Below are 23,281 nucleotides of genomic sequence, written 5' to 3'. Positions count from 1 at the left end.
CAGGAATGGGAATGGTGCCTGGTCAGGATGTGAATCAGGATTAATGTCATTATGGCTGTGGAGAGCCAAGATTACCCTACTGAAATGTTCCCATCCGAATGGCATTGTGCTCCTAACAATTTCAACAGCTTCATAAAAATAAACAAAACTCATTTCTGTTTGAAACTGGAGAGCACAAAGTGCAGCACCAGCTCTGTGCCATGCAAAGGACTCATCACTGTTGCTGTCATGGAGCAAGCAGCACTCCAGTGACACCAGTCCCCTGGCACCACTGAGCCTCCCTGACTTATATTAGTCTAAGCCTCACTTGAGTGCTTCAACAACAAAGCAAATTTTGCAGTGTAAAAGGCAAGCAGAACCTTTGTGATGAGGACTCATTAATGTTGCCTTTGGTTTATGTGATCTGTCAAATGCCAGATGTGCTGATGGGTGACCTAACCCAATCAGGAGGGAGTGGCAGCTGCTCCAGCCAGCTCAGGCCTCTGTGGGTGCTGCTGCTGATTTTAGAGACCTCTTCCATCTGGGCTATGAAAAGCTCCCATCCTGAATAAATGCATTCACAGATGGGGCTTGCTGACACTTGTGTGCACCACAGGGCAGCCTCCAGGTGAGTGTGTCCCCAGCACACCATTGGTGACATTGGCGACAGCCTCTCTCACTGAGCAGGTGGGAGTGCCAGGGCACACAGCTGATGCCATTCCTCTCCTTGCTGCTCTCCTAGATGAAGGACTCTGGGATATGTTTGTGAAGGACATCCCTCGCAGCGCCACCTCCTACACGGTGGGTCTGGACAAGCTCAGACAAGGAGTCACCTACGAATTTCGGGTGGTGGCTGTCAACGAGTTTGGCTATGGAGAGCCAAGTGCTCCTTCTGTGGCAGTATCAGGTAATCATGGATTTGTTTTAAAAGTCTTTTTCAATGGAATTTCCTGAGGCTGAGGGAGAAGAGGGGAAAAAGAAACAAATCAGACTCTCTAGTTGCAGCAAATAATCAAGGGCAGCTTGTTTTCACTTGTTTTAGGATAAAACTGGAGTAATACAGTGGTGAATTAAGGTTTGAAATTACAGTATGTTTGATTCTCAAGAAGAAAAATGTGCATGTGCCATTTTTAAGCTTGATAAAGAACCTACTCAGACTGTTTATGTCAGATCTCTTGTCATAAGACTAATTTGTAGAGTCTGCAATTTGTTTGCTTTTTCTCCATTCTCAGTCTGTTTTTTGTTTGCTCTGCTTTCTTTTTTTTTTTTCTTTTTTTTCTTTTTTTTTCTTTTTTACTCTGGACTCTGATAAACATTTTCTGTGTTACTCTGTCTTTAGCTCTCACAAATACAGAAGTGTAGTTTCACATTATTCCTGACAATCCTCTGTGCTGGCAGTCCTGCCTCCAGTGTGATGCCTCCAGTCCCCCTCCACCAGAGCAGCTCATTTGTGATGCTCTGGGGCTCTTCCCACTCTCCCTGCTCTCTGTGCTTACTCCCAGTTACAGGACTATGACCTAAACATGCTTCCCAAATCCCTGTGAGCAGCCCAGCCCTCTGGTTTTCTGAAAGGGCTTGAATACCTTGAAAATCAAATTCCTCTCAGCTTGCCTGGGCTGGGCAGCTGGAGTGCCTTGGCCTGTGGTGAGGTGAGAGACCTTGCCCTTGGGAGGGCTTCGCTGGGTCTCCTCTTCCCCTGCTCTACTCCAGGTTGCTTTTGAGCCATCAGTTTCATCCTTGCTGTGTCAGCAAAGACAAGGGGGATAAAAGAACCTGATAAAGCGGCTTTGTGATTCAAAATTCTGGAGAGTCCTGAGAACCTGGCAGTGCTCCAGTATCTGGAGTGGCTTTTATCTCTTTGCTGCTCTAGTGAAAGGCATGAACACCATTCAACAACTCCCCAGCAGGCAGGAGAAGCAAGTGCTGCTCTCGCCATGGCGGCTGCTGCGCTTGTCCTGACACAATTAACCACTTACCCCAGGAGAGCTTCCATGGATTTCACTGTGAGTGCTACCCCTGCTTTTCTTCTTCAGGACAAGGGCATGGACAACCCACTTCAAACACCAAGAGTCAGTGTTTTTCCTGTCTGGGGTTTCAGAGAGGCAATAACACAGTGTAAAGGACCAGCAATCATGTCAGTCTTTCCTTTGCTCGAAGACATTATTCCTCTGAAGCAGGGCATGCATCTCCTTGTGATGCTTTCTATAAATAAACTGCTTGTTTGTAAGTTCTCCACTTGAACAGAACTATTTAATTCGCCTCCTTTTGATGCTTCAGTGTTCCTCTCAAATTGCTGCATGAAAGTAAGAGGCTTCCATTGAGATTCACAGTCATAAAAGTATAAAGCATTTCAGCTGGCACAGGGTGGTATAAATTGCCCTGAATCTGCTCATCCCAGCATGGCTTGTGCAGTTTGTCTCTAGGATTTTATTGGCCTGGACTGGCCTCCTAGCAAAGAAGGAGCGTGGCTGTTTTTCCCTGCTGCAGAATACCCAGTGATCTGGAACAAATTTGAGCTCGTATCATCGGGCTTAAAAGAGACTTTTATTCAGATCCAGGCTTGGGACAGTCGGGGAAAGAGGGAAGGAGGGTTTGGTGACAGTGACAGGTTGAGTTGTTCTCCTGGCATCGCCCATTCCTGCAAGGTGGTGTTCCACCTTAAGGACTACAGGGAAATTATGTCAACTGCTGGCTCATGCTCAGAGGCTGCACTTTTTCCCAAAACTGAGGGAGCTCAAGGGAGGACAAAGAGAATATCACTGCAAGAAAACAACAATACTTATTACTTTAAACCAAGACTGGCGAGGTAACTCCGGAAAGGGGAAGTTAGTGTCATTTTGTGTTTCCACTTGAGGTCAAATGGGGTGAAATTACCTGAGACTGCACAAAATCCAGGCAATTGAATTGATATCCCTGTGCTGCACATCAGGCTTGGCTCAGTGGATGGAGAACTGATATAGAGTAGCAGTGAATGTTGGAAGTTGGAGTTAATGGAGGTACTGAAAGATGCTGAACCAAGTGTGCTTTGCTCCCTGGCACTAGCTGTATTTTTCAAAGAGCCACTGAACAGCATTTTGGCAAGGTAAGCCTCCCAAAAAGTGGAATAATCACGGGTCATGGCACGTATATTAGTGGTTCCCTTGACCCGGGAGTGCTAAGCCTGCCATGGTCAATAAATGTAGGTGTGCAGAGCTGTGGGAAGAAACCTGCCTCTCCTCTCCTGGTGATAACTTAGCAAAGGGCCTCTGGAGCTGCTCCAGGGGTATGAAAGGTGCTTGTAGAGATGGAATTGGTTCTCCAGAGAAGCTGTGGCTGCCCCATCCCTGGAAGTGCCCAAGGCCAGGTTGGACAGGGCTTGGAGCAGCCTGGGGCAGTGGAAGGTGTCCCTGCCATGGCAGGGGGTGGCACGGGATGAGTTTTAAGGTCCCTTCCAACACAAACCATCCTGAGATTCTGGCTTGGAGCTGTGCTATGCTCCTGTTCTCTGCCACCTCAGAAGGGTCAGCAAGCCCCTTGAGAGTCTGAACCCCCTCCTCTCCTGAGCACCATTGCGGAGTCATTGTTCCCTGTGGGGAACGAGAAAATTTTAAAGAGGCATAAAGAGGAACTGTTATTTGTTTTTTTGCTCTTTCAGCACAAACAGAAGCCCCTTTCTATGAGGAGTGGTGGTTTCTGCTGGTGATGGCTCTCTCAAGCCTCATCCTCATCCTGCTGGTGGTGTTTGCATTGGTCCTGCACGGCCAGAGCAAGAAGTACAAGAACTGTAATGGAGGTAAGGCACCATCTCTGTGCTGTGCAAAAGTCTCAAAAGCTGTGGGAATCAGAGATGCCTTTCCTTTGAACTTCTGATTTCCTCAGCAGGGACTGTGTATAGAGCTATTTTGCTTGGCAGAAGACTTGGAACTTTTTGCTGTCTGGTTTGGTAGAAATGGCTTTTACCCCCAGCCACACTGGATCAGGGTTTGGACACTGACCAGCTCAGACAAGACAGACTCTGGAAGTCTCAGGGACTGCAGTAAAAGCCAAGGAGTCTGGGTCAAACACTTGGCAGATAAGGAATAAATAAGGAATTAGCTGAGCCTTTGTTTAACTTTGGCATAAATCCCTGATAGATGAGGAGAAGGAGAAAGATTCTGCTTTTCCATGGCTGTACCAGTGCAGATATTCTAAACCTCTGTGTGTGAGGGCTATATCACAATTCCTTTCTATTGAGTGCCCTGCATCTCACATTCCTTCCCTAAGTCAAGCTGCAGTTGCTGGGGTGGGGGCCAAGCAGCCAGGAGGTGTCTTGGTTATCTGGACCTGTTAGATTTTAACATATAGTGAGCATCAAGCTTTGAATTTTCCTTTAGTGATGATTTTTACCAGTCTCCTTTCTTGAAAGGAAACAGGAGTTACCTGCTCTGTAACTTGGAATGTCAAATAGTCCCCTTTGAAAAAGCCTCATTCTTGAGCTCTGAATATTGTTTTTACCTTTTCTTCTCCCTACATGATAAAGTCCTGGAAGGGTTGTTCACATGTGTATTTCTCTGATAGCCTCCTCCACCTGCAGCAGGAAATTTCTCTGATGCCAGGAGGTGCCAGAAAAGGTACATTAATGAAAAGGATCAGGCGGATGGGTCTCTGCACTACCTGTTCTTAGGGATTAATGTAATGAAGTCTTCCAGGCAGTATTTAGTAATTCAGTCCCAAAGTGAAGATCTTCTCTTTCTTTGTAATTCACTTCTAACAAGTGTTAGAAATCAGATTTCAGTCCCATGAGATATAAGATGTATGAATACCGTGGCATTTTACCAAGTTAATACTATTATATATTTGTATGCACAGCTCATAGGAAATCTCTCATCTTCTTAGTTTTACTGTGTTTGGGGACAGACAATGAAAAGGCAGGTCTGACCTGTGCTGTCAGATATCCGTGTTCACAGAGCCTTAATGCAGCACTGAAATTGAAGCTGAGGATAAAGCACCTGTCTGCTGCAAAGTGGCAGCCAGCCCTTCTCCCTGGGACACGGGCTCAGCTCACACCTTTGGGATGACAAAGGATGAGCGCAGCAGAGAACAAGCTCCTGCTAGATTTGATCACAAGATTTAATATGCTGGGCTGTATTCTCCTTTTTCTTCTCATCCTGTCCCTGTTCCTGCCTTACATTGTCTGGTGATTTCTCCATACCTGATCCCCATTTCAGCTGTGGCATGGTTTTCCCATTTGCTATCCACTTGCCCTTCCTCTTGCTTTTTTTCCTGGCTCTTTTCTCTCTCCTTTTCCTCTTTTTCTAGTTTTGCTTTCTCTTGCTTTACTCCAATCAGTGTGGAATGGGATTCACAGCACCTGATTTAGGACATTTTCAGTAGCCACCTAAATTAGTTATCAGGTTTCTATTTATAGTCAAAAATCAAGAATAAGCATTTTTGAAGCACAGTTTATCTGTGCTATTTCAGATGCTTGCCTCTGAATGAAATCCATCCATCCATGACTCCTTTCTCCTCTTTTGACTTCCTCTGCCCCTTCACTTTCCTGATACACTCCTTGTTTTCACTCTGTTCCCACTTGCCAGGAGAAAAAGTAAAGAGAATGTCAAATAATGATGTCATAAAACAGAAGAAGGACAAGTTAGCTCCTGCAGTTCTATTTGGGGGAAAAGTGCTTTTATTTCAGCTGAACCTCTCATTTCCTGGCTCCAGGTAAAACCATCTCCAACGTGGAAGAGTCAGTCACCCTGGACAACGGAGGCTTCACTGCTCTGGAGCTCAACAGCAGACACCTGAACATCAAGAGCACCTTCTCAAAGAAGAATGGAACCAGGTAAAAAGCTGGGAATGCTGTGCTTTTGGAATGTCTTTTTTCTAGCTTCAAGCACTGGTAAAGAGGCATAAGGGAGAGACTGAAGAATCCAGGGAGGACTTAAACACCCAAGTCTCTGCCTCAAGCTGTGATTCTGGCTTCCAAGCATGATTTCATTAACTCCAGGGAAGTAGCAACATCCCAAACACTCATCGTTTGCATTTCCTAGGTCTCCTCCTCGGCCAAGCCCAGGGGGGCTGCACTACTCTGATGAGGATATCTGCAACAAGTACAACGGGGCTGTGCTGACCGAGGGCTTGGGCCTCAATGAGAAGCCCCTGGAAGTGTCAGAGTCAGAGGTAAGGATTTCCCTCTGCCTCACATTGCACAGACACCACAGATAATCATTTCCATGCTGAATCCTGGCAAGTCTTTGAAGTCCCAGTCCCATATCTGCATCATGCTGTGTGGTCACTGTCTGTCTCAGGGATTTTAAAAGGTTCAATTCACCAGGCTGTTTGCATCACATCTTAAAATAAAAATATCAAAGGAAAGAATGACAAGCAGGACCCAGCCAGGGCAGATTCCAGACCTGGCCTTGGCAGATATTCAGTTTTCCAGAGTAGAAAGGTGAGTGCAATCAGTCAGACAGTGTGTGCTGACCTGTCTCAAGGATCATCTGCACAGCCCCTTCTGCCTGTGGTCTGCAAACTTGGAGCACTTTTGGGAAAACACATATGTGCTGCAAAATAACCAGCTACTGTCCTCTGGGTGAAGTTAAAGGTGAGATGTGCTTTGCACTGTTGCACTGACTGGGGTGTGGAATGTGGTTTGCAGCTTCACAGCTACAGCTCACCCCACCAGTCAGAAGAGTGGCCTGAGTGGTGACAGCCCCACTGCCTTGGTTACAGAGGGAGTAGGTGGGGAGTGAGTAATTTGCCAGGGAGCCACATGGCCATGGCTGTGAGGGCCCAGCATTCAGCTCTCTGAACACCCCAGCCTTGCCTGTGGACTGCTCTCCACAGAAGATGGGTGTTTGCCAGCATTATCCATCTGTCAGGGCTCCATCTTGTGTTCCACATTCCCTGCAAAAAGGAAGAAAGTGTTTGCTGGCTGTGAAAGTCCAGCAGTGGCCATGGGTGAATAGACAGACTTCAAAGGAGATCCAGAAAGGTAAATCTGTCTCTAAAATCAGATGCTGTCAGCTGAGATCCTGATGAATCCGAACTGACAGCGCAAGAAGCGAGCAGTGGGCCAAACCATGCCAAACCTGACCCTTCCAGCAAGAAAATATCACGGGCAGCAAGTCGTGAAAGAAGATGACAGTTTTCATCTGGAGCTTTTCTGCACCTGCAGCTACAGCTGCTTTTCCTGGCTACCTAGCTCTCACCTCCTGCTAATTACCACCGACAGCCTGCTGCTTTGTGCTGCCCTGTGGCCGACCCGTCGTGCAGGCAGCTTTCCTTGGTGCAGCTCAAGCTGCTGTCTCTGCAATGCTCCAGCATTACCCTCCAGATTAAACCCACAGTGCTTTGGTCATGTCACTGTAACAACCCAGCATTAAACCTGTCATTAAAACAGTTTGCTGAGCATGATCGTGAATTTAGCACTGGCACCTTTTGACATTAATTTCAATGTCCCGTGTGGTGTTTCCTGGTGATGTGCAGAAGTCTCCTTGCAGGGTGTCATTATGCCTTCTATAGGCACTGTTTGTACAGCAGAGAATTATGTGATTTTTTTTTTTTTCTCAGGCTATTGATATTGTTTATTTACTGTTGTATTGCTGTCGAGCCTGAAGGTCTCAGTTGAGATTCTGGTGTTTTTGTGAATGTGGGGGTGCACGTGAGTATGTGCATAAAATATGCCCCTGTTTTTCCTTGGGGCTTGGAGATGCAGCCTGCCTGTATAATGTCTTTGATGCTTGTTTGGGGTTTTTTGTAGTGGGGAGTGCTTTTAGTCATGAAATGTTAATATGCTCCCAGTAGAGGTAGCAGTAGGAGATGCTGCCTTTTGATCAGCCTGAAAATGCTGTTTATGTTGGCAGGTGCAGACAGGAGGTGAGGGTGGGTTGGGGCAGAGGTGGGCATAGATGACTGACCACTCTCTTTTCAAGTGTTCCTGTACCTATTAGCTCTTCCTGTTTGTCTTTTATTTTCTTCTAGTTTCTGCTCTCAGAGGAGGTCGTAATAGACAAGCTCTGTTTTCTGAGAGTTTCAGATTTTCCATCTGTCTTAGGAGGCAGAAACATTTGCCATAAGATGAAGAGTTAAAGACATCTTTTCATGAGAGAGTTCTACCCAGGTTTGGTCCTCTGCAGCAGAGGGTCCTGATGCTGTTTTCCTCTAATACATCTGTGTGTGGGTCTCAAATTCCACTTAATATGATGCACATCAGGGCAAACCCTGTGCCTTTGCCTTCAATCCACTTGTCACTGTGTTACTGCTTAGTCTTATGCCTGTTGCCTGAGTTGTCATGATTTTATATGGAAAAGAAGGAAGCTCACTGGCTTCAGTCTCCTGGGGTTTGCTGAACATGAAGAACTCTTGGGCTGACTGACTGCACTTAAAACACAGCATCTGCCTGGGTTCTTTCTTCCAAGCTCCCTCCTGGAGGGGAGAGACACACAGAAACAAAGAGGAAATCAAGTAGGACTCTTAATATTCATAAATCAAGTGGTGAACTTACTCCATGTCATGAAAGCCAAGCACCAGTACTGTTAATGAGGTTAAAGAAGTTTAATTGGCAGGTACGGAGCAGGAGACTGCTATGAGTGTAAATTCTAAATGATTAATAATAATAATAGACTTTTAGTTAATGAGTCAAGTGGACAAGGCTCTGGACAGATAATCTGAAAAAAATTTGGTGTTCACCATGTATAGAAATCTGATGATGTACCTGCAGTGTCATCCAGCCAAGGAAAAGCAGGAGGAGAGGGGAGGCTGGTGCACGTTTGTGTGTTCTCATGTGTCCTTGTGGTCTCCCAAAAACTGTTTCCAGGAGAAAATAACTCTCACAGGTTGCACACATTATCAGTCAGTGCTGGATGCTCTGGCCTTCCCACTGCTGTCTGCAATATGACTGGCTTTGGCTTTCTCAGCTCTGTAGGAAGATATTCATTTCCACTTAACACTTCAGAGGAAACAGGGTTTAACTTGGTTTCCAGTAAAGCTCTCCAGTGATTTTGACAGGTTGGGCACTATGTGGAAACCAGCTGCAGGTGACACATAAAATAAGAGTGGGTTCCCATGTCCAGAGAAATATTTTGCATACTGGGTTACCTTGTCTCTTTTACAGCATATTTGTTTCAGGCCAACAAAAAAAATTCCTGCTGTTATCTACATTTTTAGAAGTAATCTTATAAGGCTGTTTCTTTTGTAGTCACTTAAAAGGATAACTGGAACTATTATCAAATTTATTATCACATTTCCCACTGACTAAGCCAGCCAACTCTGGTGGCTGACTTGCCTCTGAGCAGCACTCGTGCATTTTATGCTATGAAAAATATACCTCAATAGCTCTCATTTTCTGTATTTGTTGTTTCATAGGCATCCATGCACCTTTAGTTGACAGTGTGTAATGTCACCACACACCCAATCACGCTGCAGCCTATGGAGGTTTCCAAGGTAACACAGCCACAGTCACAGGGAAAGGAGAAGACTGAAAACAAAGCAAAAAGCCCTGCAGCATTTCTATTTACTCAATAGTTTAAAACCACTAAAGAGTAATCCTTTAGTATAAGCTGTCTGTATTGTCATGCTAAACAGGTTTATCTTATTTCTCCTTGATTCTCATCGGGCTATGGAATGCCAGTTTAGAGCATTCCTTGCTGATAAGGCTGGATACTGGAGTCTTGCTGGGAGCAGACCTTAGGAGATACTTCAGAAACGTGGACAAAACAGTCAGTTCCTGCCTGTCCTGAAAGAAAAACAGAAAAAACCTGTCGTATCAACACTAACAAGCAGGTTATCCTTTCCAGCATCAGTCTGAATGATGGTGAAAGGCTGAAGTTACTGAAGCCCTATATGCTTCATGACAGTCTTTCCTTCTGAAAGACCCTGGCCTTATTCACACCAAATTATTGCTCCCTTTCAGTTAGTATAATGAACTAATTAGTGGACAAATTATCAGCAATTGCTATTGTCTTAAATTCCTTCTTTCAGTTCATGGCAAATCTGAGCACACCACATTTCAAATGGTAGCACCTCATCTTAAAGTGTTCCCAGGATTTCCTCTCTTTATTATGTTGACTTCTGGCAATGTTGAAAGAACTTGGCTTAGGAACAGAAATTATATTAGCTTTGTGAGTGAGTGGTTTCTTTGCTTGTGATGGACAGAGCTCGAGTGGCTGCATAAGTACTATTACAGCTATATAGTCATGTCACTTGCTTCTTTGCATTCCTCCTTAGGGCTTCCAGCTTTTAGTTGGCTTTGTCCAACCCCACAGATCCTCTGTGTCTGTGGGGACATCAGGAAGATTCATAAAGAGCCACCAGAAGTTTGTGGGGTTTTTTTGGCTCCTCATGTTTATGCCACCTCAGCTCAGCTGTGATGCCTCTGTTCAGCAGGGCTGTTTCCTTGTTGGGGGGCTGAGAGTGTCTGAGTCTGTAAAAGTGATGGTGGGCTGGGGAAGGAGTCAGAGGCCATGGGAGAGCAGTGCCTTGTACCTTTGATAGGGAGAGCACAACACAGGAGCTGGAGGAGCCCACACCTCTGGGTGCTGCCTCTGGTGAGCAATCCTGCCTCTGCTCAGGATGCAGAGACTTTTCTTCCATGTCATCCCTCAGCTTCCCAGGCATTTACCTTAAAATTGCACTATGGACACACAGCATCATGTTTGGAGACTGATGCAGAGTGCAATAACTTGTTTCCTGCTGAGGACAGAGGGAACCAGGGTTTGGGGATCTTCTGGTGAAATTGGCTGAGGAGCAGCCTGAGCTCCTGCTGCCAGGCCCTGCCATGCTGCCACATCTGCAGCCATCCATGGCACTCCTGCTGGAGCCCCCTGCAAAAACAGACAGGGCAGTGCTGGCAGGATGTTCCTGGCAGTAGTGCCAAGAACTCTGGAGCTGCTCTCTGCACCCACTGGCTGTGAAGTAGTCCAGATCTGGGGATATTCCAGGAATGCTGCAAAAACCACCTGTTCAGGAAGGTCTTTGGAGGGAGTCAGGTGTTGGCTTCCCAAGCCTGGCAGCTGGTGCAAAGGAGTGTTTTTCTAGGAGACAGGCTTGCTGTGTTCCTTCTGGGATAATTATGAAATGCTGGTAGGGCTTTGTTGTATTAGTAATTACTTGTCAAGGCACCTGAAGCTTTTCATTCTTAAAAATCAAACAGTACATAGTTCCTGAAGAGCCAAAGCCTGGGTAATAGTGGAAAGGAAGTTTTGCAAAGCTGTAAAGAGCTGCTTTGCTCACTTTTGGAAAGCACTGGGAAAAATTCCTCAGCTCTGTCCATCACCCTCTGTGCTGGAAAATGGGCACGGAACAGTATTGAAGCAGCTACCTAAGCAAAGGGGGATGATGGATGCTGTGCCCTTTTCAAACGATGGTTCACAAGGCATTTGAGGATTGTTCTTCTGAGACCATTAAAAAGGAGCTTTAGAGGAGGAAAGACAAGTTTTGTGGCAGGCAGGATCAAGAAGGATGTGTGTTTGCTGGGTGGTGTCATAGATCAGAACCACACCAACCTTTTGAAACTAATTGCAGCAACGAACAGTGATGAGCTGCACTTACCTGTCTCTCTTGTGTGTCTTAGGCAGCTCCTACTTTGATATTTAATTGCCTCTAGAACTGGCAATGCAGATTATTGAGTGGGGGAGGGAAAGGAATGAAAGCTTTTGCATGGTCTAGTTGGAGATTTTGAGGGAAGGCGTGAGATTTGGAAATGCCTGAGTAAATGTTTGTGTGCTGGATGGGATGGGGCTGTTACTGGTGGGAACATCAGTGGGAACAGAAGGAAAATGTGCTCCGAGATTCCAGGGCTGAGGCTTTGCCCTGGTCTCTGTGCTCAGCAGAGATGTACAAGCCCTCTGTGATTCCTCCAGCTGCATCCCAGCAGCAGCACTTCAGAGGAGGGGCAGATGCACAGAGCTTATCTGGTTACATCTCAATAGAGCTCCTGCTTGATATTGATGGGAGCTTTGAAGCTCTCCAGCCACCGTGCATAAATGTTTCAGGGGTAGATCCGCTCTGAGCACAGAGCTGGGTCTGACTCATCCCAAGGAAGCAGCCCCTCCTGCCTGGCAGCTCTTCTTTCCCAGATTTTGCATTCTCTTTCTTCTGTCCCTGCTGGTTGTGTACCTTGTACCACCCATAATCAGCTGGAACATGCAAATAGTGTTATTTGCCTGTAAAAAAGTCTGATTTTACTTAACTTCCTTCCAGTTACAGAACTAATTTTCAATACTTAACACCCAGAGTCCTGTGCAGGTGGCTTGGGCTGGCCACCCCAAACATTGGCCTGGCTAACCTGAGTGTTTGTGTGGAAGGCAACCCTGCTGTCCTTCCATCAGAAGAGAGATGCTCAGTTGTAATAGCAGTATTTCTGATTGTGATTGAAAGCTGTTGGTTTCACTGTGACCTCTCTACACTTCCCTGCCTCTTGTGCCCAAGCAGGAGCTCCTGGCTGCCCCTGCACCATTCTGCAGGGAATTAGAAGGGATTTCTCTGTCAGTTATCAGGGGACTCTCCCTCTAGCAGCAAAGTCTGGCTAAAGCAGAGCACAGTGCATTTCCCCAGCCCAGCCTGTACCACACTTGGACTGCCATCCCTCTTACCTTAACATTACAGCTTTAGTCAGCTGGTGATGCTAAACTTGCCTCTCATTTCTTTGCGACCACAACAGGCTAAAGTTATCATCGATGCTAATGACCGATTATTTAATTCTGTTTTTCCCGATGCCCCAGGTCACTGACTCGGATTACGAGGACGAGTTGCCCAAGCACTCCTTCGTGAACCATTACATGAGCGACCCCACCTACTACAACTCGTGGAAGCGGCAGCAGAAAGGGGTGAAGCAGCACCCGGCGTCCTACAGATACGAGGAGTGCACGGCCAGCGAGGCAGAGCCCTATTTCCAGACTGTCATCACCACACAGAGCTCAGGAGGGGTGTACACCCCCACGGGACAGCCCGCGCCCGGCTCCCGGACTCCAGTGACAGGATTCTCGTCCTTTGTCTGAGCGGGGCTGGGGACACGGCGGGACAGCCGCAGCGACCGCGTGTGCGTGGCCGGGGCGCTGAACTCGGGGGGACCCTCTCTGATCAGGGTAGAAACGGATGGGAACACACCTGAGGCTGGGTTGTTGGTGTTTTGGTTGGGGTTTTTTTTTTTGGTTTTTTTTTTTTTTCTTTCTGAAGACAATCAACTCTATAAAAACACGGAGCTGAACTAGCTGAACCTTTGTTTAAGAAAACAAAAAGAAAAAAAAGGAGTTCTGAACAGTGATGATTTTAACCACTTGTGAATAGTAGGGGTTTTTTAACCACTTTTTTTAACACTGCTTCAGGAAGCAGCTCCCATGCCCTTCTCCTTCCCTCTTTCTTTCTCTGCCCTCCTCCTGTCCCACTGCTCTCAAACAAGCAGGTGAATTCCCTAGATGCAATGAGTGACTCTGTGATGTGATTTGAAGAGAAAACATAAAACCTCCCAGGCTCCTTTTTCTTCCTTTTTCTCTACTCTTTTTTATTTTCTTTTTCTCTTCTTTTTAATTTTTCTCTGTCATCAAAGTTAAGTAGTAAAACATAGAAAATGGACACATTTTTAGGTGAAAAGCAGACACCTCTCTTCTCCTGGCTGCTCCACACATTAGGAGCACTGGCTGATCAGTGTAGGCTCTGATGTGTCACTGTGTCTGCTCTAAGCTCACTACTGGTGTATTTATATTGAATTACCGACCTGCTTTTCTTTCTTCTTCAAATGGGACCTGCTGCATTCTTTAAATATTCCAACTCCAGGGCCTTTGGAAGAGGAGATGGCTCAAAAAAGCGCTGTAGGCAGTGGTGGGTGAAGCAAGTGGGAAGAATTCAGATGTAAGGTCAGTTTATTATTGGTGTGGCTCTAATGCTCCTTGTGGACTGCGTGTACTACTTGAATCAGTCATTTTTTAAAAGTCAGAGGACACAACCCAGCAAGCCAGAGGAATTTTTCAATTAAAAATTGCAGCGACAACCTAGAGAGTTTACTAATTGATGAGGGTTTTGATCATCAGAGTTACCATGCCCTGCCAACAGAAGTTGAACATCCTTTTTCACCCAGACTCTGCAGTTCTGTTTATTGGTCTGTAAAAATGTACACAGTGGCAGGGTTTGTTTGATTTTATTTTTTTAGTACAAAGACACACCACACAGACTGGGTGAGTTTTGGTGTCCACAGGTGCCTTTTATTGATTCTGCAGCTTCGTATCTGGGAGAAGCAAAAAAGTGTCTCCAAATAAAGCTAACCAGGTTTTTCAGGCTTTGGGGTCATGAATTACCTTGTGCACATTTACAGCCTGCTCTGTGCACATGAACCTACAGCCTTTGGAAAGAAAAGAGGAGACTTCTAGTTTATTTTTCATCTTTTTGTACAGCTCACTTTTTGTTTTCTTCTTTTCTATCCTTTTTCTGAGTCTGTCATGTTTAGTAGCAAGTTCTTTACTCGCAAGGAAGTCGTCAGGCGTTGAAAGAATCCAAGTAGCAACAGTCCTGGGTCACCAGACTTTTATCATAAGAGTTTGAAAGGTGAATTTGGAAGTAGGAGAGTCCTTGCCACATCAGGATCTGGCATTTCCTTGCAGGTGGATAAGCCAGGAAAATTGGTGCTTGCTTGGTCCTGTCAAGGCTCATGTGGGCGTTGTTGCCACAGAAAGTTGTCCCTGTCCTCTCGAGGGATGTGGGACGTCTGTGGCAGGGGGAGGTGGTGTCTTCAGAGCAGGTTGTTGAAATCAGGCTGCCCAGGGGCCTGGTTGGGAGTATCCTGGTGGCACCTCACCAGAACAGCTGAGGTCCAAGGGCCAGCTCAGCCTTGCTGTCACCTTTCAGTGCCTCTTGGACAGGGCAAACTATCTTAGAACTGCTTTTACTCTTGGGCACTGCCTCCAAGCCCTGCTGCTCTCGGTGCATGCACACTCAGCATAGCTTTGGCACTGGATTCCTGTTCTTCTCCAAAGGTTCCAGGAAGAAAAAGTTCAAAACCAAAAACTCCAGTGGGTGTGTTTAAGGGCTTTTGAGTTTGGGATAATGATCTGCAGCTCATTAGATGGCAAGGGACTTGCAAAGACACGGCTGAGCCAAAACCCTGTGAGTCATCCCCCTCTCTGCACCTGGGTAGGATGTGTGTGGGATGGAGATGGGGCTCCAAAGAGGATGACTTGGAGTGTGCTGTGAAGAGGAATGCAAAGCAAACAAAAAACCCACTGCCTTCTGTGCACTTTGACTGTTCTCTTAAGCCATATGGACTTTGCTTTAATTACTGAACTGCCAAAATTTGTTTTCAGTCTGTGTTTTTTGTTTCTTAGACAAAATTATCTATGTGACTTTCTGATTTGTTTTCCTTTTCCTTTGTCATTTCCTGCATCAGATTACATATTTTAGGCACGTTGTTTTTATACATTTGACACAACAATGCAATTGCTCTTGGAATTTTAATGGCCCTTGTCCAACAGGTGTAAGAGGTAGTGCTGCAGGAGGAGCCCTCCAAGGACCACTGAGGACTTTAGGGATGAAAATTAGTAAGAAGTAGATGGAACACCGAAGACTTTGCTCCAAAGGAAAGCATAGTGGAACTCCACATCTCCTGAATATCGCCTTACACTTGATGTAAGGTACAGTTACTCCCTGGGGCTGATCTGATACCACATTGAGAAAAAAAAACCAAGAAAACCATGGGGAATAAAGGAAATGGACTTCATGGCCACTGCTCCGCTGAAGACAACATGGGGAGCAGCACAATCCATACAAAGCAAGGAGAAGAGACTGTTCCTTTTTTCTCAGAACCAGCTGCAACTAAAAAGCCTGAGCTTGCTGAGGACCTGCTGAGTTGGCTGTGTGGCTCTTTTCTTCTGACTGCTGTCGAAATAACAGGTTAGGTGTGATTCCTTTAGGACCTGTTGATCCCAACAAAGGTGTTTCTGTTCCATTCTCATCCATACTGTTGTCAGTCTTGGTTCTGTTGTGTTCAGGCTTTTCTGACACCTGGGTTTATTTTCGATAGGCACTTGCAGAGTGAGGAGGTGAAGTGCCCTGCCCAGCCCTCAGCTGAGCACAGGATGTGTTTCTGCTGTTCAGGATTGTGTGTAGCTCCATGTGTGATGCCTCCACCTTCTTGCTAACACGCTCAACTTGTAAAATATGGTTAATAGGTAGGTTTTATTTACTTCACATATCAGGGAAATTGTTTTATCTGGAAGGAAATACTCCATCAGTTAGGAAGAAAGCTCTATTTCGTTGCTGCAATCTTTGGAAATTGCAGCCTTGAAATACAACTTTTAAACATTAGTTGTCATGTTACAGTAACTTCACCCATTGAATTCGCTTCCATTTCCATCTTCCTGTTTAGAATAGTCTTGAAAAATGAAGGCTTAAAAAGCCTTCTCAGGATATTTTTTTTTTATTATTTATTTCCCTTCCCCTGTTTCTCAGGTCTCTTGGTGACTGTTACTGAAAAATAAAAGCAGCATCATGAAATGACCAAGGGAGACATTTCAGGGAATGGTTTAATAGGAGCTTGTTTTTCATGCAATAGCCATAACAATATCCAATCTCCTGCAGGTAAAAAGTGCCCGAGTCTTCACCCCCTGCAGGGCTGAGATGACAGCAGTCACCACTGTCAGTAATGCCCCCAGCCCCAGACTTCAAGTTGTCCCTGTCATAAATCACATGCAAAAGTGCACACATAAAGGAGCTGTGCTGTTCCAGCCCACTCTGAGTAGAGTATTTTATCCCCCCCAAAATCCATGTCACGCGTCGTGTGTCCCCACCATGACCCACACCACTGGCTGGAGTATTTTCCATTCCTGCCTTTTAATGCTCTGATGTTTGGGCAGGGCCAGCGCTGTGCAGGTACAAATGGCAATGGTGACAAGGGACAGGAGAGGGCACTCCTTTGCTTTCATCAGTGACAGTCTCTTATTTCCTACCCTGGGAGTCACTCAGGGACTGCCTTCATGGGGAGGGCAGGGAGAGGTGAGAGCAAAGGCTTTCATCAGCAGTTACTAAAGGAATCACACTTTGGCCAGTGATCCCACTTTTGAGAGCAGTTGGCATGACTGGAGAGAAGAAAGAAAAGTACACAGAAAAGAAACTAATCTATTACTCAAAAGGATTGCTTTTCCCTCTTCATTTTGAGTGTTTAAACCAGTGATGTTTTGCAGATGGGCCAAGATCTCATTTTTCTTCCTTATACCAAGGTCTCTGCCAGAAGCTATGTAGCAATTGTTTGGACTAAATATCTTGACATGGGGATGCATTTATTATCCTTGCCATTGCTTCCCTCAAGAAATCCATTGGGTCATCCAAAGATTATCTAATCTACTTTCCAAAAAGGGAAGAGAGAGAGATCTTTATACGTACAGAGCACTGGTGTCTTCTCCCACACATTGCTTTCAGATATACGGGACAAGTTGTTGGAGAAAAATCCTTTTAGAAAAGGAATTCATCAGAAATTTTAAAAGAAAGCAAACAACCACATAAGAAAGATAACCTCTGGCAGAGGTATTAGAAATCTTGAAGTCCAGAAGCCTGTGATGTGTAAGAGTGACCAAGATGCCAAGACCTCCTGGTTTTGCTGATCTCCTGTACCAGTAGCAGCCAGAAGGACACGTGCAATGAGGGGTGATGTTTGGAAAGGAAGAACCACAGAGCTGCTGGGACATGGGCAGGTTGTACTGCAAACGGCTCCACTCAGCCTGGAGTTCCTGCTAGTTCAGTCACATTCCTTAGGTTGCTTTTATAGGTTGTTGCCAGCACATGTGGAATCCACACATTATCAAAGTGTTCCTAGAAGGTAGGAGGTTACAAGAGTGAGGAAAGGTTTGTTGTTGCGGCGTTCAAACAAAGCCACACGTGTGATGATGTGGTTCTACAAAACCCATTGAAACCTCCTTATGGAAACTACCCTTGGATTAGGAGCATGTTCACCCCAAGACTAAACATGATGGGCCTGAAATGGCTCCACCTGACAAGTCACAGAATCCCAGAATGGTTTGGGTTGGAAGAGATCTTAAGGATCACCTTGTTTGAACCCCCCTGCCATGGACATGGACACCTTCCACTGTGACCAGGTTGCTCCAAGGCCCATCCAACCTGGCCTTGGACACTTCCAGTCCCTTCTGTTCTTTGTATTTCTGTACTCCTTTTGTCCTCCCCCTGTCCTCCCAGAAAAAGAAAGCTGCCTTGCACTTTGTGCAGGTGTAGAGTCTGCCATGCCCGACAGCAGAGAGCCACAATGGATAAGCACACACGTGACAACACCTGGGACAGGTGAGATTTGTTTGAACAAGGAGTGAAGTACCATTAGCACTTGAGATTCAGGCTCTGACTCAGAATTTTATCTTCTCAAAGCTGCCACTTGCCCACTTTAAATGGCCTTGGGGCCTCAAGACTTGACAGGAAATTCATTATTTCAATGCTGTTTGATCACTGTGCACTTTCTTGGAGCTTGAATCACTGGATACAGAGACTGGATTGGGGTTACAGAGCTTTATATCAAGGTGTTTTCCCATTTGTGTCCAAGTCACTAGATTTGGGAACTTCTGCTACCACTGAATGGTGGCATTCTGCAGGTGGGAAGTGCCACCAGGGCTCCCTTTGATGTCATTGCGCCCCTGAGCCGTGCTGGGGTCTGTCACAGTGCAGTGGGAGCTCTCAGGTAGCAGAAAGGTGCAAGAACCCCATATTCTGGTGATTTTGTAGCTGGTCACTTTGCCTCTCTTGGGCTGGAGTCCATCCTCTGATTTGGTATCTGCTGTCAGCTATGGGGTAGGATCACCTCCCACAGCTGTGTCTGACCTACCCTTCGGTGTACTCCGGTTATCGGATCATTGCTTTTAATTCAGTGTCTCCTTGGAGATTTGCCCTGGATTTTTGTTCCACACCTCTTGTTAGCCTCACCTTCACCACTCCACTATTTTATATGAGAAAGTTACTTCTTCTTTTGCAAACTTGCTTCTGATTAAAAGAACCCTTTTGGAAACATCTGTGTCCTTGGTACATTTGTTCTGTAGAAGGGAAAAAAAGGATTTTTCCAGGCTCTTCTGTTGCTGAAGAAGTTTCTGGGTGTCTTGCCAACATGCTCACGAGTTAATGGCTCAGGATACTGAGAATGTAACACGGACTGAAATTCCTCACTGTTTGCTCTGGACTGTAAAATCTTACAACCCCTGCTGCTTCTCAGCGAAGCTGACACTCTCAAATAGTTTCCACACAAAATTTGATCAGTCTTAAATATTTTATTATTTTGCAGCAATAAACTTCCTCAGATTCTTAGTACAGGAGAGTCAAAACCCACTCAGAAACAGAACATCATGGGGCCAGCAGTTTTTACACATTTGTCCCCTCCCCAGCAGTGTTGTAGCAGTTGTTAATCAGTTCCCACAAACGTGCAGATGTTGGGGAGGCAGGATGAGATCCCAGCTGGGGAAAATCAGGGCAGCTCTGTTATTCCAGGGTGGTTGGTTGTGCTTTTCACCCACTGAGGATCTGGCCTAGAGAAGCAGACTAAACACAGTCAGGTCAGCTACAGCTCTGGTGGGAGAAATGAGGGCAAGAAATCAATGTTTTCCAAGTGGGAGAAGGGAAGGAAAAAAATAGTCAAACTGTGAAGGAAAGAACTCTCATTCTCCTGCTCCTGAAAGGATATTATAAATAATGCAGTGTTGTATAAATACAGGCAGCCCTTTGCAGCTGGGAGTTTGTAATAACCCAGAGGTATCACTGTACCCATTTTGAAGATGAAAATCCTCCCGCCACAGAATTTTGTGAACGAGACATTATCCTGCAAAATTGCCATAAGGTGCAGAAGTGCTTTTTTGAGGCCATTTGGCTCCAAAGTTTATCATCCTCCAGCTTCCAGCCCTTACTCCTCTCGGGATGTGTTTCCCCCACACGTTTTTGTGGCTAGGATTGGAGCACGGATATAAACATGGGAGTGGATGGGAAATCTGCCACGGTATTCGTAGCCTAAACAATACCAGAGAAAACAGATTGGCTTCCTGCCCTGCCCTGAACAGCACAAGCAGTGGCTTGACTGAATCAAGTAATCTGGGCTTTCATTACTGATCCTTTTCCTCCTATTTGTCTCTTTTGTTCGCTCTTTTTCCCTCTGCGTTTTTGCTCCAGGGTTATTTATTTTTCTCTTCACTCCTTTTCTTTTCTGTTTTTTCTTTCGTAAGCCTGCTTCTTGTTTTTATTATTTTTCCTCTCCACCTCTTGCCTCACTAATTATTTTCATTTCAAACCTGCATTTCCCACAAAACCAAAAGGAACTTTACGTGAACACATGGTTTTTTGTTGGGTTTTTGTTCACTTCCATGGTGCTCCAGGAGTTCTTTAGCTTTGCTGTCTTGTTTAGTTAGAAATGCCAGGCACCTCCCTCCAAGCCCAGGCGGTGTGGCCGCTGACTTCCCAGCCTGGTAGAAACCTTCATTAAGTAGGCAATTGGCACGTTCATCACCATTTGTTAACGAGTTAGGATAATCCTGAATCAGACGAGGCTGATGTGTGAAGTCATTCTTCGAGGCTTTAAAAGGCAAATTTGTCAGCAGGCTGAAACCTGTGAAGTCTTGTGGAGTCAGAGGATCAGCACCTGCCCGTGGAGGAACAAGGAAGCTGCAAACCATGGTTGGTGACAAAAATGTGTTCAGAGGAAGAAGGGACCAACACCCAAGGTGTCACTCAAAGGTAATTCCTGCTTTGTGCAACTTCCAAGGGGTTCTGTGCACCCTTTATGCTGATGACACACACCCTAGAAAAGCAGCTGCAAGGACTTGTTCTTTACCCTGAGCCTCCTTAGTCTGAGTTTGTGCCCTTTATCTACACCTTCACAGAAGGTGTAGATCAGGCTGAAAGGCAAGTTGGGGAAAAGCCTGTGTAATATAACCTGGGGCCTCATGCCAAGAGTGACAAAATGCATGACAAGCACAGGTGACCTCACCACAGCCCTGCCAAACTGGGAAGGATGAATATCCCACCTGTGGTAGGAGGAAATTGAGGCACAGGCCAGCTTTGCCTATGGGACCAAGCCACAGTCTGTGTGGCTGCTATGAGTGTGCCCAAGTGGCCTTGACTGCAATGTCCTCAGCACAGGGCAAAGAAAACACATCTTTCTTACAAAACAGCAGGATGAGTTATTTTTGGGTCTTTATAAATTGTCTGTTTTCCGACACTATCATTCTTACCCTACCAGGGGAACACAACTGACCTAATTAGAGTCTAATTCCAACAGTACAAGGCTCAACTTTTAAATACAAACTTTTTCAATCTTGAGTTATTTTTTATGTATATACAAGCACATCTGATTGGTATGAGCCCCAGAGGTGGGGGGCAGGGGAGGAGCAGGGTAAGGGGAGTCATCAAAGAAGCTGATAGTGGGAAAATTGGGATAAACAAGGGTCAATTTTCAGCTGTATTTATGAGACTGACTTAATCTGCTGGGAGACTGTATCCTCTGGGATTAAACCTCACATAACCTGATGAGAATTGGGAAATGTTTTATCCTCCGCTATGGGGAAGACTGGCAGAGGAAGGATTCAGTATTTCAATCCTCTGTCCAGCAAAAAACATCCAGGGTGATCGATGAGGACACTTGCATTGATCCATAGCTGTCTCCACAGCACAGAAGAAATTAAAAGGTGAGAGAAAGATGCTTGTTTTCAATGAAGCCTATTTCACAAAGCCAGCAAGGGTTAATCCAACCAGCGAAATGCTTGGCTTTAGCTGCAATAGAGAAATCCTGTGAGGTTGAGTGATAAGCCTCCAGCCATACCTGCTTGGATTCTTAAGGACTGTGCCTGAACATGTTGGGCATGGCTCACATCCAGCAGCTGCTGATAGGGAGTCCACAATGCCAAATGACTCAAAAGCCAAACAGCTTCATCCCTGCCCTGAGTGCATACCCAGCATGTGTCCAGAAATAATGCCCAGAACCCAGGCACTGGAGACAGAAACAATGGGCTAAACTCTGCTCTTGGGCAGCAATGTGGCTCTGAGTGCTGGGTCTGGCTGAACAGAGATGCTGACTCCAAAATAGATTCCAGAAGACTGGATTGTTTCTAACGTGTGTCCTTGTGAGATAGGGTGGGTTTGGAGGTAAGGGGATGGTGGTAGAAAGGGCTGCATGTCATGTGTTTGGAGATGATGGTTTCAGGGTCATGTCATGATTTTTGTCTTTTCTGGCTTGACTTCTGGTTTGGAAGCGGCTCAGTAGAAATTGAGGTCATTTCAAGTGGTGCAATGACACTTTCTGAAAAGCACTGGCTGCTTCATGCAGTGAGACTGAGCTACCAGCTGGGAGGTCTGAAAAGCCAGAGTTGTTCTCTGGTACAGTGTGAGACAGGCAAAGGAGAAGCTGTCCTTGGAGGAGCTGGTGTCGGAGCATGAGTGGGAGTGCACACAGCACTGCCCCCGCCATGCTTTCCAGAATTGGTTTTACACTTTAACACTGGCTATGGCTTATAATTTTCCATTCTTGCTCAGAAATTATAGAGGAGTGAAAGGGAGATGGGTTTCAGCTGTCAGCGCTTCAGGAGCATTCAGCAGCATTGCTGGATGAAAGGAACAACGTGGTCTTTTTGCTCTGCAGAGGTCTCAGAAATACCCAGGCATGAAGCACTGTGTGGTTTTGGGCCTGGTGAGAGGGAAGGCAGAAGCTGGTGCCAGCCCTTGGTCCTCCCCTGGCTGCTGGAGCTCTTTGAAGATGTCATACATCTGGTGCTTTCCCATTTAGTCCTTTCAAGAGGCTCATTTGAGAGCAAGGTTTGTAAGGAAGAGCCAGGAATAAACAGCTCATGATGGCGTTTGTGGGATGAGAGGAAAATAAGAAGGGAATTGTTAAAGATGGGACAGTCAGTGAATAAAAGCCTGGTTATCAATGGGGCTGACATTTTGCTATGGCTGTTAGACTGTGTGTGTCACAACATGACTCTTCCCATAGTGTGTGGAGGAAAGGAAAACCTTTGGGTCTGTAACACAGCAGCTAACAAGACATTATCTTGCAAATAAGATAATAAGCATTATCTTGTTTGCAAGATAATGTCTCATTCTCTCTAACAGAGAGCCTGAGATGCAGGGGAGTGTTTGTCTCCTGGGGATGGCCTTCCACCAGTGCTCTGCACTCTTGCAGGGCTTCTCTCCCCTTGGCCTCGTTCAGTCCCACCAAGCAGACAGTTGTGAAATCACCTCTCCTTCAGGGACCCTCTAGTTAAAATTTTTCTTTCTCTCAGAGCTTTTATAAACTGAAGTTCTGCATGAGTTTTAACATCATCCTTTGTGCCCTATCAGTTCAGTCACTGCTCTCCAGTTGGTCTAAATTGCATTGTCCCATTTTTAC

At 45.8% G+C, this 23,281-nt stretch overlaps 1 protein-coding gene across 1 annotated transcript in view; it reads left to right on the top strand.

Moving 5' to 3' along the window:
* The window catches only part of SDK1 (sidekick cell adhesion molecule 1), a 382,295-nt gene extending 369,223 nt beyond the window's left edge, over positions 1-13,072 (top strand). Inside the window, 5 exon segments of the mRNA XM_036392619.2 lie at positions 722-886; positions 3,614-3,751; positions 5,662-5,782; positions 5,991-6,120; positions 12,663-13,072. Of these exon segments, the coding sequence (XP_036248512.1) occupies positions 722-886; positions 3,614-3,751; positions 5,662-5,782; positions 5,991-6,120; positions 12,663-12,938 (830 nt within the window). The 3' untranslated portion in view covers positions 12,939-13,072.
* The last annotated feature ends 10,209 nt before the right edge of the window (positions 13,073-23,281 follow it).

This window comes from Molothrus ater, chromosome 16 (assembly GCF_012460135.2).
Source record: "Molothrus ater isolate BHLD 08-10-18 breed brown headed cowbird chromosome 16, BPBGC_Mater_1.1, whole genome shotgun sequence".
In the NCBI taxonomy this organism is placed as follows: domain Eukaryota; kingdom Metazoa; phylum Chordata; class Aves; order Passeriformes; family Icteridae; genus Molothrus; species Molothrus ater.
This window is presented reverse-complemented; position numbering and strand designations above follow the sequence as displayed.